We start from the raw sequence: 17,416 nt of genomic DNA on the forward strand, positions 1-17,416 counted from the left end.
TGCAGGTTACAATACTGCTGATCTTATGTGTCAAAAAGGTTAGGTACGAGTTAACTCCCTTAATGCACATAACCCCCAAACTTTGTACAACAGTAAATATCGATCTTTTTAAGAAGTTAAAAGTATATAATCATATGTTTTGCTAATTTTTAAGCAAAATAGTTTAATAGACAAATTTTTGAAGCAGTGAGAAAGCGACAATAAATGTAGACTTTTTGGATCCCCTTATACCTCATGCTCACGTGAATATTTTTACCATCTTTGGTTTGTGTTTCTTGATTCTGTGTCTCCATAGACTTTATGAACGACATATGACCTGATTATGTAGTGTAAATATCTTAAAAATTGATGTAATTATTATAAAAGAAGATACACAAAAAAATTTTCTTGTTTTTTATTTTTGTTCTTTTTTATTTTTCTAAAATCTTACATATATTTCTATAAACATTTACTTTCATTCAAATTCTTATTTAAAAGACTCGATGATATCAAACAAACTAATATATGTACCGACGACAAGACCAATGCAACCGAAAATTATTATAGTTATATCCTTCAAAAGTACGAATTTGCATGGTCCAAACTTATCTGGCCACAGTACGCATATCTCGATAATTGCAGGAAAAGCAATGCCCAGAGCTGACAAACATAGAGCTCCAAAAAGTGAGATGAACAGACCTAGTCGTGGTACTGAGATTGCCAAAATGACTGAAAAAATATAAAAACAATGCATTAGACAATAAATAGTTCTAATTTTTCGTTTGAACCTGGATTTATGTATAGAGTCGTGAGGGTTGTGAGGAAATAACATATTTTTTTATCAATTAAATCAGTGACGTACACATAGAAAAAATAACATTAATTTTTACCGTCCAAGTAACGGCAAAATTGTCATCAACGAATTGTAACTATGATTCCAAGTATAGTTTCACGGTATTTTCTTTTGTATAGCTCAAAATTTCATTTCAATTAAATGTATGTTTCACTACGAAGCTACAGTAATTTTTTTTTTATTAAGTAAGAAACGTTATCAGACATCGATACTAGGCCCATAATATAAGTACCACGACAGATAATGTAGGAATACGTCCTTTTATATACAGTAGATCGGGCCCACGCTGAGGGAGATGGCGTTAGGGCCGTCAATATATATTTCGTTGTATCTAAGGAAAGGTCCAAGGATATCAGAAATAATTGTTTTTTTCATTTAATTTACATTAAAATTAGTTTTTTAATCTGTTCTAGCTACAGGTATGATTTTATGAAGTATTTGCGTGCTGGTACTTTTAACCTTAAAAAGTCCCGCTAAATGAGATCAATTTTTCTGATGAAAATAATTATGGTGAAGCCACAGTAAAAATTATAATAAAACTTGCTGATCACAACTTTACCCTTGCTTTTACGATAAAAATTGATGTCATTTTTTTTTCTTTATATTTGACAAACAAATAAGCTCATGCATATTGCATATTTACATGTACACACGCATTAATTATTTTTTAGACTACCACGAAACAAAAGATTTTAGGCTGAATAATTACTGTCAAAAAATCGATTCTGAACTGTCTCTCTATTACAGGTTCTAAATGTTGGTCTAGAAAGATAAACAAAATATTTTGATACTTTTTTAATCAGTAGAGTAATTCTTACTGTTGTTTTACTTTATCAAAAGGTAGTTATAATATAATTGTGTGCATAGTTTTTACTTTTGATTTTGTATATTTTGTTTTTGGGCTTTTTATCAGATATTATCTACTCTTTTTTTTTGTTTTTTCTATAAAAAATGTCACGCAAAATAATAAATTGATTATGATGAAAAGATTTTTTGTTATTTTTAATACGTTGTTTGTTCTGGAGAGCTCAATTAAATAACTACAGTGGAAAATAACAATAAAAAACAATGTGTTTCTATAAGATTTTGATATTTATTTGATATCAAACGTGTAAAACGCCGTTTTAAATACAATTAGGTTTTTACGTCTCTTGAAATAAGTCTGACGTCCACATTTTACAATGTCTGTGCAATCTAACTAGTTTTAGTTGATTAAAATGTAAATTAATACTTGCACCGATCTAGAAACTAGCTTACGTATGCACACTTGATTGCACGTTAAAAAAATTTTTAAATAACCTTCATATCTCCTAAAATATACATATATAACACAACAAGTATATGATTTATGCGTTGTTACACTTTTTTTCCCTATATAAGGCTCTTTTGCGTAGCTGTTGATCCAAGAAAATTAATAAATAATCAATATTATACTAAATTCTACTAGTTTGTTATGTTGTACCAAAATCCGAATAGATAAGTAAAAATGAATAATTCGAAGTTTTGGGTTTTATATAGACAACAGTTTAAAATCTTGGGATGAAGTCATTCTCTTTATTCAATGCTTGCAGGAAGTTCTTTGACTACAATATTTACGTAAGACATTGAAAATAACTTTTTAGTACTTGAACTATCTAGTTCTCTAAAAAACTGAATGATCGCTCATAATTCTGACAAAATCATGACTATACAAAAAGTTTTAAAGTTGAAAAGAATTTGATTACATCTTTTTTTATGATCTTTTTAATCCACTGCTCTTCTAAAAGATAAGATGTTTTGTTACGTACGATATGCTGGGCATATCATACTGACTTACCCTAGTAACTACAAGCCTATGCTAGTAAAGGACACCAATAGGGGAAACGAGCTTATATAACGCCCTGCGAGACACGAATCGGGGCACTCGAGCGTCTTTTAGGCAAGAGACCGAACGATAAGTTGAAAACACCGCGCGAAACACACACGCCTCTGCCTCTAAGAAGCTAATAAATAATTGACCAACGATTTGAGTTCTTTTCGTGACGCACCTCCTTACCAGTTTCTTTATTCTACGTAACAGTTTGCAGCATCTACTCGAGATACGAGGCAGATTATATCTTTTGCGTAAGACAATTTAGTCTCCGAGCAAATGCAGAGGAATTTGCTTGCCATCATTCAAGAAATATCAAGAAGTTGTTGGTTATATTCGACCGTTAAATAAATACCTTTATACTATTACTTTATTAATTGTATGCAAACTTTTTGTGCATCTATTTTGTAAGAGAAATAATTGTGTATGATTGTTTGATATAAGTAATAAGCAAGTCAAAATATCAGTGAGTACATACAATCTCATTCATTTAAAAACTTTGAGTAGTGACGTCAATTATTCTATGATTCATGGACATACATTGTAACATCATCATGATAGTGAATCTTCTTTTCAATAGTTCTCAACAGATTTAAAAGATTCTGTATGAGATATAAAAATGATATGATTATGTTTTTGTAATAAACTCTGTTGTCACGAATGGGAATGACTGTTTATAATTCATCCAAACAAAATTAATGTTACGATATGACGTCTTTTTTGTCGAGAGGAAATCATGAAAAATATCACTTAGTAAGATCTCATATTATTTATTTCATAAATTACTTTAGATAATTTTGATTTGTTATAAATATTCAAAAAATTTCTTACGCTTAGTGGCGTGTTGGCTAAGGTTTTTATGTTGTAATATTTTTATTAACAAATAACAAAATTTTTTTAGTAATCTTTTAAGAAATTGTACTAGTAATTAAAATAATTGACGTATCCTTACGTTAATGCAATAACATAAAAACCAGCTCTTAAAATTATAATGACTCATTGAAATTAAAAGCCTAGTCCTATACTAATCATTTTTGGAAGAAATCACCCTGCAAATCTTCTTGTCTGTAATAAGAACAATATTCTAAAAATTAATGATGATTCAACCTCGTTTAAGGTGCTCTGCTCTAAAAATTAGTGTTTATAGATTTTCTTGATATTTTTTCTTTTGATAAATTCCTTGATACAAATCCATACATACTTTTTGTAAATATATATTAATCGTACGTTTGACTGTTACTTAAAAAATTTCCAAAATCCTGTAAAATCAGATGTGCATCCTTGTCTAACAGCTGATGTCCTATGGTAGCAGCTCTTGACTAATTGTTGTTTTGAAAATTTTTAGAGAAATAATTTATTTATTACTAATAAGAAATTTTCTCCCTATGTTTGAAAGTTTTAGAAAAATTTCGTAATGTGTCAAAAAAACTCGTATGTTTCCTTCAATCATAACCAATTTAAATCGTAAAATCTAAAGCAAGCGAAATTAATGGTCAATGTGATAATGTCAACTCTTTACACACAAAAGATACAAACTGATTTATCAAAAAAGTGTTTATTATAGTAACTTATATGAAACTACTGCTAGATGGGCTACCTCTCAACAGCAAAGCATCATTCATCTTGAGATAATTTTATTCTACAGTTTTCTACAATAATTTTATAATTTTTATCATTAATCCTTTTCAAGGAAAACAAGTTTGAAAATGATTATTGATAAATATATATTTTCTCAAAGTATGTTTATATCAAAGATGTGAAAGAGTTAAGACTTTAAGCTCTAGGGAGGGATCACTTGAAGCTTTTGGTTCCTGATGGTTTTCTAATGTTATGGTGTCTTCATAAAAAGCAAGAAAATAATCTTGTAAACGTTATAGCACATTTAGGGTATTCAAATAAACGTACACGGTTCATTTTAAAATCATTCAACCAAAAAAAAACTCTCATGCAACATTAAAGATATACTTTCAAACTCTTTTATTTTAGCTGTATTTTTGTAAAAAAAAAAAAAATTTTGTTACTACATTAAGTTTTAAACTTTCGTAAAAACATGCGTAAGTTTTCTTTAAGCATTTCTGTTACGACTTATTTTTAAAAACTATAAAAAAATTTCATAGTTATAAAGTAAAATAGCTCAATAATGATGGTTTTGGAAAATTTGAAAAGAGAAAGAGTTATAAAGGTGTACGAATAGAGAAGTAAGCTGATTTAGAAGCATAAACGTCATACTTTTTCGATTTTAGCTATACTGTTATAAAAACGAAGTAAAAGTTTTCAAAAAAGCTATAGCAGGTTAACGATACTATTATAAATCTGTGCAGTTTATTTTGAAACAATTTTGTGATCATACTAAATTATTCCATAGTTCATTCTTAAGGAAAAAGCAAAACAGGCTAAAAGTAACAATTCTGACAGTTTTCTGAAAAGAAAAAAAAAATATTCAAACCCAAAAACCAACAGATGTTTGTCAATACTATGCATAATTTAAGCTTATTTTTTAAAGTACTATTTAAAAATGATAATAAAAATATTTCAAAAAGTTTTAGCCTGATAAGAAGATAAATACAGATGTGCAAAATTGTTTCATGTTGTTGATAATTTGTATGTATGATAAGGTTCGTTAAGTAAATACGTGTTCAGAAATGTGTTCCTTTTAAATAATTAGTCGTTCGAAAATTATATATTATTATTATTAATAACTACGGGATGTTCCATTACAATGTTTGATAAAGAATCTTTTACATTAGCATAGTTTTTTTTTCTAATTTTTATGAAGTTTCATACCACACGATTTCAAAGTTTTAATTCTGCTGAAGATCCTAATACTAATCCGCTACGTTTTTCAATTCAGCATTTTCGGAAGCCGAGATACAATCAATTTATTGCTTTTGCAATTCTAGCTAAACTTGAATAAATAGTGATATAAAAGAATATGTACTTATTTTTCAAGAGTAATTTTTTTTAAGATACCTTGTATAAGTTTCGAAACAAAAATATTCGAAAATGGCATTTTTTAAGGTTACGTCTGCTCTGTGCTTTCATATCCCTTTCCTAAAAAATGAGTTTCTATTTGTTAACAACGATGATGCACTCGGAAAAGAATCTGTTCCAGCAAAAGAGCTAAGATAAAAATTAATTATTGTAATTTGTACGCTCGCGCTGGTTTCGCAGGTCCGATAGATAGTATAATAGTTAATGTTGAAGGATTTTCTGACTACTTAACCACGAAGAGACAAAAATTTATATCTTACTTTCAATAAATTATGTTCTTGATTAATTAAAGATTTTTCGATATCATCACATTCATGTCAATGAAAGTTTGTCTCAGAGCGTTTTGTCACCATGCTAGTAGTGTGTAGTAGTAGTAGAGGTAGAGGGATCAACGACTAAAGGTCAGCAAGGTCAACGAAGGCTTAGAAAATGCAATGTTCATATTTTTTTTTAACCTGTACAAGATATCTGAAACAAATTTCTGTACGTGATAATTTTACATTTAAAGAATCTAAGAGCTTTGATAGCTTAGTGACTAGCGTGTTAGTCTCCTAGTCGAAAAAATTAATAAGTTAATCAATGTTCCCAGCTTAAATTCATTTTATGACTATTTTTGTATGTTTTTACAAAAATTTTAAATTAGGAATACATAATCTTTTTTCTAAGGGCTCACAATAAGCAAAAAAAAGTGTTTCGGTAGAGTCTAGACAAGAAAACTGTATAACAAAGTAACATATTTTCTTTCAAAAGTAGTAATAACATTGTTCGTTTAATACAAGATGATTATAAATAAAAATTTTGCAATTTGGTCCTGTTATGGAAGTAACTGGCTTGCTAATTTTCTATTTATTTTATTACTTTGAATGTCCACTAGAAAAAGGAATTTGGTTCTCATTTTTTTAATTAAAATAAAAAAATAATAAAAGTAAATGAAAATAAATAAAAATAAACGATTAAAAAATTTAAAGAAAATTAATTTTAATTTAAAAAATGTACACATGTTTGAAAGAATGACTTAAAGTTATTGCGTGAATTAAAAAAATTATTAGATTGATACCGAAATTGTACTTGTTCCATTGATATTTTTTATTGTATATAAGAATGTACTTGTTTTACTTTTTTTTATATGTGATCTTTCATAAATTGTATTAGGTACGATTATTAGTTCTAAAATTGTTACATTGTTTTTCTTAAAAACTGTCAATCCAAGTGTTGCCAGCTATTTAAAACTACTTCAAAAAAAGCATCAAGGAAATCTTTGACGAAATTATAGAGAATATTTTCAAAAACTGTACTCCATTTTAATTTTAACATGGTAAACAAATACGTTCTTCGAGGAATCAACGAGCGAAGAAGATTCTTTAAAATTTTTGCCCATGAATTTCTGATGTAATTTACATCGTTTGCTAAATTTTAAATGGAATTAAGGTTACACGGTAGATTTTAATGTCAGTAGCACTTGGATGGACAATTTTTTTATCGTACAAACAAGTTCAATAACTAATTATTCCAGCTAATTTAATTCACAAAAGTTTAACAATGAATCAACTTAAATAGAAATAAAATCTTACTTCTGAACAGTTTACAAATGAACAGAACCAAAACAATTCTAATAAAAATCAAATATTTAAGTTGATGCAACAACTTCTTAAGATTATTTACAATTGTTACTTGTTATTTTAAATTGATTGTTTTTTTTTCTTTGCGCTATGTTCATAAATCACTTTTTCTTACAGAATATGCAGTTACTAATTAATCGTGATTAAGTACTTTTCTTTATAACTACCCCGATATACTTTGATATTTCTAGATTCTCATGTCTGCCTTGTACGTCACGAATGATTTTTTCACAATTTTCTGAACAAATTTTGCTACTACGTGTTTTGAGAATACTTCCAGAACACGTAAAAAAAAGTTGCAATTGTATAAGTATGCATTTTACTACAATTTTTTTGCTAGAAATAAATTCAATTAAAAAAAGTAAATAAATTTAAAAAATCACTTCCAGGGGGGGGGATAGAGTTGTTGCATGAAAAAATTTCTTATTTTATTTTATCCAAAAAGCACAATTTCAGTTGTTGTTTACTATTGTATTTACAAATTTTCATATGTGTTTGTAGAAAGACTGTGGACCAGGGTCTAAACAAATGCCATGCTTATCGAAATAGTGTTACTTGTTCTATTCTTGATTTGTGTTTTTCATTATGTCACACGATATGGTAGAATTGGAAAACTGGTTGAAGATATACCAGGAATACCAGCTTGGCCCATAGTTGGAAATTTACCGCATTTGATGGGTCTCTCATCAGGTACTAGTGCATCCTATTATTGTTTTACTTACATTTTGTATTTTTTTTTTGTTCAAACAACTGTGTGGTGAACAAATTTTTACTTTCGAATACATACTATTAACCAATTTCATAATTTTGAAGAGGAAGCATGGAATTTATTCAGAAAACTCAACAACGACTACTATCCAATATTCAAGTTTTGGACGACACATGAAGTCGTTATAAATATACGCCATCCAGATGATGTTGAAGTAAGTCTAACTTTTTCTATATGATGTATCTGCAGTATATGGATTCAGTATTTATTTAATTATTTATTCTTAGCTGCGAAATATTTGTGTGTTTGTAATACCAAATCTGAATCTTTTAAGATACCATGTTTGTCATATAGCAAATATTATGTCAAGTAATTCGTTTCTTAAAATTTAATCATTTAGTCCTTAGAGACTATACTGCCATACTAAAGCTGACGATGATAAAATCATGAAAATAAATATGAGAAACTGTTTATCTCAATAGTTGAGTTTGAATATTAAAAACAACTAATGCTAGCCAAGTTCTCCTGATAATATCATTTTTATGATAGCTATAAACAAAGTACTCAATTAAGGAATTTTAATCATCTTTTCAAAAGGAAACTAAAACGAATTAACTAAGTTTAAGGCAATTACTGTTCCTGATCATATATTCAATCATATTACAATGCAGATTATGTAAATATTGATTCAACAATAATGTCTATATTAAGTACTAATGTAGTATCATTTTTATTATAGCTATAAATTAATTTATATAGTAACGTCACAGAAATTCGAATTATCTGTAACGTTCAATCAAAGTGACATAGTTGAAGAATAAAATTATATTACAAGTTTTGATAAGTAGTTTTTTTCAGAATGAAATATTTACTTTTGATTTTAATATAAAAAAGATAGTTAGTATAAAAAAAAATTCATAAGGATTATGAATAATAATAAAGTAGTAGTAGCTTATAATTTTAGTATAAGACATTTTCATGTGTATTCGCTTCACATTTTAGGTTTCAAAACAGGTTTATTCCATATGAAAATTGCATGACTTGGTTTAGCTGAATAATTACGAAGATCTTTGAACTTTTTTTTAAAAGAACTGAATATTCATCAAGCAGGAATTAGTAATTTCTTATTAAGAATTTTTAATTAGAATAAGTATTTTTTAAAGTTAAAACATACATTGGTGATATTGTACAGCTTTTTTTTAATGTTTCTTGTCTACAGCAAAGAATAATTTTACTCAGATTAACTAACCACTGTATTTCTTAAATCATTACTTTTGGAAAACCTCATTATTAGCTGATTTCGATTAAGTCTTTGAAGTTTTTGTACGTGGAGTAAGTTAATTTGAGTCCCAACGAATACAAATTATAAAAATTTGTTTTCGAACAAACTATTTCAGTATATGAAAAATAAAAGATTAGTATAGCTTAAATGAATTTTCAATTGTTTGAATGACTAGATAAAACAATGCACAAATGCTTATTCACATTAGTTCAGTATATGGTAAAAGTTTGTTCTCTATTGATAAAGTCGAATGAAATAAGAATTACAAGTTGGACTCCACGTCAAAGAATTTCGTCGTTTATTTAGTATGAAACTTTAATATTTTGCAGGTTCTTTTAACAAGCATGGATAATATTGATAAGAGTACTGCTTATCACCTCTTACAACCCTGGCTTAAAACAGGATTATTGACTAGCACAGGTATATATTTACACGTGTTTTGTACAAAGCTTTCAAAAGGTTGGATTTTGTTAGGTTCCCTAACTTTTATAGCTTACGAAAAGATTAATGTATATGTTTTACTTAGTCCCAGTTTTATAATTACATATTTTTTTTTACTATTAAATGTATTTCAGGTAAAAAATGGCAAGAACGAAGGAAAATTTTAACACCAGCTTTCCATTTCAATGTGCTAAAAAAGTTGATGGAAATTATTACTGAGAACTGTGAAAAGACTATTAAATCCTTGAAATTAAACAATAGCGATGAATCTGTTGATGATCTTCTACAATTCACTACAAATCATACTTTGAATATTATATGTGGTAAGTTGCAAATGTCATCAAGTTATAATACCCCTTACACGATTTCAGTTGACTGTTAAAATATTTAACATATCATATACCACTAGTGCACTAGTGTCATCTTGAGAAACATAAGACAAGTAGTAGTTACACAATTTTTTAATTTTTATGTAAATCAAATTTTTTTTGGAGTTGTGTTTGACAAAGTTTTTACATCATCATGACTTGAAAATACTACGCTAATAGACAAAGAATATTTTAAAAATCATATTTTTAAATGTAAAAGCATGCGTAATATTTGTTGTTAAATTTTATTTTTTACTGATGCCTTAAAAATATCCTTGTCACATTAACGATGTTTTATTACTATTAACATTGTCTAACGATTAAGGGCTTTGCAGATCTCTTGGGTCAAAAACTAGTAGCAAACATTATTTTTTCTACTGAGGGTGTAGTAAGCTTTCAAATATCACAAAAAATGCTCCGAGGTAGAAAAATAATAATTCCATCCTTGTGAATGTATACTTACAACAACAAAAAACTCTTTGAACTTTTGAAAAATTTGTACACTTTCTTTCAGCAGTAAACACATTTTATGAAGCAGTTTTTTATTTTTCTTTCTTAAAAATTCGATTGTTTTTTAATATGCTTAATCTGACGTATCAAAAGAGAAGAAACTGTAATCTCATACTTTCAGTTAGCTATTATCTACTTCAAAGCTAATGAAGATATGTTTAATAGCTGCTATGATTCTCAAACAGTGTTCTAATGCTATCAATGTCAAAAACTGATAACGTTTCAGTTAAAATAATTTATCAAACAGAAATTACATTCATAATATGTAGAAAAGTATACAAGATTAAAAAAATATAAATTGTAATAAATAAAATGTACTGCGTGCAAAAAATATTAAAACTCTAATATCAGTGTTTTTCGGTATTAATCATTACATCTATATCCCAACTTGATTACCTAAATCGGTTGAAATAAATACTATGTAATATATACGTAAAATTAAAACTCATGGAACTTTATGTTAAATGTTAACTACGAGAGCATGGACAGATTAATTATACAATACTGTCTAAAATTGGGTTATACATTATACTAAATAAAAGATAATGAAATATTGAATGTAAATTAAAATTCTTTACCTATATTTTTAACTCAAATAAGAAAATTAAAGTACTATATTACCATTTTATTTCAGAAACTGCAATGGGCGTATCATTAGATGAAAAAAAAGATTTTCAAAAAAAATATAGAGATTCAGTTCATGAGATGGGTGAGATCATGCTTTATAGGTACAATGTTATAAGTCATAATAATATTTACAAGTATCACAATTTTAACCTTACATGAGTACAGTAAAATAAAAACTATCTAAAATTGGTGTCTCTTGTAGGATTGCACGGCCATGGTTCCGTAATGAACGTATCTTTAGCTTTACAGAAAAAGGTAAAGATCTAGCAAAACATTTAAACGTATTGCACAATTTTTCGAAAAAAGTAAGCCATAAAAATGAGTTTTTTTTTTTAATGAATGTATTTTAGATATAAAAAATTTTTTTTTATTTTGTGCAGATCATAAAAGAAAGAAAAGAATATCATACTAAGACAAATGATTATTATCTATGTGAGTTAGAATTTAAAGATTCAACAACTGAAATGGATGTTGATATGTTTGGAAGTAAGTACGCATGGTTAATAAATTTAACCAATATATTTTGATGTGTTCAGAATCATATTTTTCTAAGTTATAGTTGGTAAGCAAAATTTAATAATCAAAAAAACCAAAACAAACTGTCATAAAGGAATCGAATATTTGATAAATTTTTTTCTAAATATTTTTTACCTACAGTTCAGAAAAAACGTATGGCGATGTTAGATCTGCTCATTTCATGTTCTAAGACAGGATCACATATAGACGATCAGGGAATCCAAGAAGAAGTGGATACTTTTATATTTGAGGTATGTTGATCGATCTAAATTTAGGTAATACATCAGTATCATAAGAGGAGTTGTCATTTTGTATTTCTAATAAATAATCATTGTCAGCCAATTTTTTTTTTTAAGTAAACAATTACTGACTGAATTTATTTGAAACCAATGGAACTAAAATTAAAAAAGAATTAAAAAGGCAAAATATTGTTATTATTAATTTTTATTCCTTAAATTATATTGACTTATACGTACTAACTAATAACGTAATGCACTTTTAGGGTCATGACACCGTGGCAATGGGTTTAAGTTTTTCCCTTCTACTATTAGCTGAGAATAAAAGTGCTCAGGTAACTATAAAAAATTGAAAAAATTATACGTCAAATGTTTCATGCTCTTCTCTAAACTCCTTTACTTAAAAATTATTTTTACCATTACTTTAGCACACAAAGTTTTATTACATTTTTTCAGTTTAAAGATCAAATTATGTAACGACGTAATCATATTTAAACTTTTCTTATAACTAACATTTAAGTTGTCAATAAGGATTTTTCTAAAATATCTTTTATAAAACCTTATACATGAAATACCTTTTTTCCCTTTAATAATTAGACTGTCACTTTTTTCTAGTTTCTAATAACTGAATTTATAAAATTAATAAGGACACGGAAATTTTCTAATCCTTCATTCTTATTGAGAAAATTAAATGCCATACATTTATTATCGAGAGTTTTTCGAACAATGTATTTGTCTCAAATCATTTACTAAAAGTGAAGTGATTGTTATCGAAAATTATTTTGAAATCTCTTATGAAAACTAATCACTAGTACCTTTTAGACGCGTGCAAGAAATGAAATCAACGGCTTATTTGAAAAAAATGATGGTAAAATAGGATTTTCGGACATGCAACAGCTCCACTATCTTGAAATGTGCATAAAAGAGTCTTTAAGACTTTATCCAAGTGTACCGTTTATATCAAGAAGAATCACTAAAGATTTGAAACTAAGTATGGAAGATTAATTTTCTTACATAATTTTAATTTGAAAAAAAGTATATTTAATTTCTTTAAACTGTAGAAAATCACACAATACCAAAAGGTGCTATAACTCACGTTCATATCTATGACCTTCATAGAGATAAGAATTTTTGGTCTGAACCTGAGAAGTTTGATCCAGAAAGATTTTTGCCTGAAAATGCACGAGGACGTCATCCTTTTTCTTACGTTCCTTTCAGCGCTGGACCTCGTAATTGCATCGGTAATTAATAACAGTATTTAAGATTTGCATTTTTTATCGATTTATCTTGTGACCAGGTAAAAATATTCACTTTTTTGATAGTAATATTGTCTAGTTAAAAAATTGTTAATGATTATTTAAATAAGTCGGTTGTTGTATGGATTTAACTAATATCAGATTAAGAATTTCATGAAGTTTTTTTTAATGCACAGTAAATCAAATGGGTTACGTCTTATTTCCAAAGAAATATGTATTCTTAGATATTGGGAGTATATTTTTTTTAACTCGTGATGGGTTTTTTATGACATTTAAACGTTTACTGTGCCACTGGTAGAAAAAGTTAAATATTCATTGTAATTAGCAAGAAAAAAGAAAAAAGATCTTAGGTTCAAGAGTTATTACGATTTATTGATTACTAAAAGACTTTTTTTTTTACTATAGGGATGTCAAAGTTCTGGGATTATTACCAAAGTAATTTTATTCTTTAACATAAGTTTTTTTTTTTTTAATCATCCCGATAAGCTACTTTTCAAATAAAAAAAGTAAAATAACACTTCTTGTAAAATTAAGTCATATCTGAAGAGTACATCAACAATTTTTCATGATCCAAGACTTTAAATTTATATTTTTAATCACGACAGCAGCTTTTCAATGAAATTCTAGTTTCATGCCTCATTGAGTTGGGTATAACAGTTTTTGATTTTTAAAAATTAAATTTCTTATTTTTTTGGTAAAAAATTTATAATGTGATTTAAGAATTTATTTTTTTATACACCATAAAAACTACTAGTTTCGTTATTTTTATTTAGTTATATCTTAAGATGACGTTAACGGATTGTATTGATCAAGGGACATTACACTTATATTTAAATGATTATACTTAACAGCTCAGAAATTTAAATGCAGTTTTGCATTGTACAGCATAGAAGTAGTTTTATGTTTTTGTTGCAATAAAATTAATAAAAGCTGTATTTTTATTAAAAATTAGAGAACCAGTCTTCACCCATATACAGCTGTTATTGTCAATATTTCTTTACAATCTTAAAAGTTTTTTTATTTAAAAATATTTTCAGTTAATAACAAATTTTTATTAGAATAAATACCATGTTTTACTTCAAACTAAAAAAAAATTTGTTCCAGACTTTTTATTACCATTATTTTCGAGTTAATTCATTTATACTTTCTTAAAATTATTATATAAAAAAATGTTTCTTTCACTGGATATCCAACTATTTTTTGCACATTGACAAGTTAAAAATAATGAATACATTGTTAAGGCTGTATTTTCAGTACCTAAAGTACAGTTCAGATGTCAATGAAATTTTACTTACAAGTGAATACTAACTTTAAAACAAGTAAGTACAAATTTTATAGATCTATGTTATTTGAGAAAAAGTTATAAACTTTTTATAAGGGTGAAATACGCATGGTTATAGAGAATTACGTATAATTGCGAGTTCGAAACTCTAAAAAAGTATACGATAAATATATAATTTCTTTTTTCTTTTCTAATAAATATCCTTGCACATTATGAAATGTAATCTAGTATTTAAGGTTGACGACTACAAATCCAATCTCAGAAATTCGAAAATTGTTACATGAAAGATTTTTCAAAGTTTACTTTTGGTAAGGAACCATACACCAGAGTTTTAAAGGTTGTTAATTGGCCAACCGTATAAAAAGTTTTTTGCAATTCATGACATACTCTTGCAAAACATAAACTTTTTATCATCTGTTCAATTTCAGACCTCCTCTTGCCTTCTTTTAAAAATTTACATTTAGTTCTATTTACAAACTATTTATACTGTTTTTATCAGCTGATTTGTTTCACCTCTCATACAGTTCGTGCTACATTCCACGAGTAGTTTGGAAATGTCGGAATTATGTTAAGCAAGAATATAATAACAAGTTGGTTTCGAAACAATTTACAAAATTTTAGGTTAATAATTCGAGGCACTGAAAAGAAATTATTTCTGCGTTGTACAAAAAATAATGGCTGAAAGTATCCTAAATATTTATTCCAGCCAAATGACTATAATTATTCAAAATAAGTTTTTCTACTTTGAATGCAAATATCAAATTCTATTTTGAGTACCTTTGAAATTTGGATAGGTAACCTTTTGATTTACAAAAACCATGTAGGACTTTTTTCAAGGGTACCCAAAGAAGAATTTAGTTTTTGGCAGTACTGATACCATAGTTTCTCTACAAGTTTTAGCTTTATAATGCTTAATGCATATAATGAATGAAGTATACTTTTAAGGTTTTCATTGAGCATGTTCATATTCTTGCAGGACAAAAATTCGCCATGATGGAGTTAAAGACGACTATTGCTTACATTCTGCACAACTTTATTTTAGAACCAATCGATTTTGCTCACGAAGTGCCAATAAAAGCTGATATAGTGATTCGGCCATCCAAACCACTTCGCTTGCGGCTTATTTCTATACGTAACAATGAATGAAAAATAGTCAAGTATAACCTTTCAGTTTTTTTTTTTAAATTCAATCTATTTTTTATTAATTTTGCTGAAAAAACTGAATAAATGTTTTAAAGAATCAAATAAAAATTTGCGTTAAAAGTCAAAAAATGGATCTTCTTTTATATCCAAGTACGCCTTTTAACAACCTTCGAAGATGTATTATTATTGAAAAGTGTTTAACATAAAATTAAAACGTAGTAAAATAACTTTTTGGTTTTAAATTTCCGAATTTTGACATGGACTAACTTAAATTTGTATGGTGGTTGCAATCAATAGTAAGGCATAACTATGTCCATGAAACAGTTAATTGAAACTTAGATCTTATTGTTAGCGCTATCAGAAATAAAAAGTAAAAAGTAAGAAGAATTGCTTAAACAATCCAGACTTTTACGTTAAATCTCAATACATATTTTAAGACGATATTTTTTAACAACTTATTTTGATTAGTTTTATAGTATTAACAATGCTTTTAATAATATATTTTTTCCACTGATATAAGGTTTTACCTCATAGGGCAAATAAATTATCTTTTGGGGCAAGAGTTGAAACATAATTTTCATGTGCAACGTAACGGCAGTTGGTGTGTGGTTATCGTAAATAACAAAATAAATGAAATCAAATGTACAGAACGTTTTTTCAAGCATTGGAAGATAAAGATAATTTCATTTTTACAAATGGACTAAATGTAAAAATTATAATCATCGATGTATATCATTCTAATGTATTCTCTAAAATATATATGGTAGTTTATATATGAATTTATAAGTTTTCAACTAAACGCGTTTTAATTAAACAATGTTTCTGAAATAAAGTGCTTCTTTTATTTTTTCTCTGTTTTTCGATAATTTATCACCTAAGTTATTGAATGACGCAAGTATCTACAGTTACTTTATATGTTACCGACTTTTGGCGTCATCCAAAAATTACCGTGATTTTGTGGTTAAAGTTATAACTAATTAATCTAAAGTTTACTGTAGTAAAAAAATTAAAGTTAAAATACACTAAACATCATAGTGAAAACTCGTTTGTCTAGAATTAGTTGTTGCCATCTTTAAAGTACCAAATCAAGTTGTTTTTAAATATATGTAAAGTTTGGCTTATCACAATGGACGCTTAACGTTTAAATATCAGGACGTACGCATTTCCCCGTTGAATAACTTCTAACTAATATCCTCTACTATGTCATGTCAATTCTGATGACATCATAACTATTAAAAGTTTTATTATTTTCTTGAAAAGTTAAACTTCAATTAATTGAAAAAATACATCTCAAATATTTGTGCAAGTAGTGATTTTAAATAAATTGAGGATAAAAAGTCAACAGAAAATCATTTCATTGTGTCATTTGATGTGCTGAAATTAAATTATTTTGCAGTTGCTTCATGACAAGGGTCATAAAAAGTTTACTCACATGTGACCAAACTCACGATGGTTCTGCAAACGTATTCCCAAAACAGTTTGTTTTCCTTAATATGGTGATCGAGATAAGTTGACCACATTATTTCAACAGGTACGTACGCTTGTAGCGCATAAGTGATGAATATTGAGACAGCAAACATAACTTTAATACATTGAGCCATCCTGTTGGAACGTAAATAATGTAAATTTAGTATTTATGTTGTTATGTACGTATAGCTAATGGGGGTTTAGTGGTGACGTATTAATATTTATTCTGAAATTTTTAACTAAAGTGGAAAGTTTTTCAATGAGTCGAAAGTTTTAATCAATGAAGCC

The 17,416-nt window shown here is 27.4% G+C and overlaps 2 protein-coding genes across 2 annotated transcripts in view; one reads left to right on the forward strand and one right to left on the reverse strand.

Annotated features, from left to right (window-relative positions):
• Positions 1–446: 446 nt before the first annotated feature.
• The window catches only part of LOC106637961 (proton-coupled amino acid transporter-like protein acs), a 44,062-nt gene continuing 27,092 nt past the window's right edge, over positions 447–17,416 (reverse strand). Inside the window, exons 9-10 of the mRNA XM_014350947.2 lie at positions 17,094–17,263; positions 447–708 (exon numbers count right to left, since the gene is read on the reverse strand). Of these exons, the coding sequence (XP_014206433.2) occupies positions 467–708; positions 17,094–17,263 (412 nt within the window). The 3' untranslated portion in view covers positions 447–466. The remainder of the gene's footprint in view (positions 709–17,093; positions 17,264–17,416) is intronic.
• Positions 2,310–15,692, forward strand: LOC106637960 (cytochrome P450 4C1-like). Its single transcript, XM_014350944.2, has 13 exons — positions 2,310–2,428; positions 7,793–7,981; positions 8,105–8,214; positions 9,612–9,702; positions 9,858–10,046; positions 11,236–11,329; positions 11,431–11,533; positions 11,609–11,714; positions 11,886–11,995; positions 12,247–12,315; positions 12,803–12,971; positions 13,042–13,221; positions 15,495–15,692. The coding sequence occupies exons 2-13, from the start codon at positions 7,825–7,827 to the stop codon at positions 15,662–15,664; spliced, it is 1,548 nt and encodes a 515-aa protein (XP_014206430.2). The 5' UTR covers positions 2,310–2,428; positions 7,793–7,824; the 3' UTR covers positions 15,665–15,692.

The sequence above is a fragment of the Copidosoma floridanum genome, unplaced genomic scaffold (assembly GCF_036245765.1).
Source record: "Copidosoma floridanum isolate Cflo_tuat_1 unplaced genomic scaffold, Cflo_Japanese_pri ptg000013l, whole genome shotgun sequence".
NCBI lineage: Eukaryota > Metazoa > Arthropoda > Insecta > Hymenoptera > Encyrtidae > Copidosoma > Copidosoma floridanum.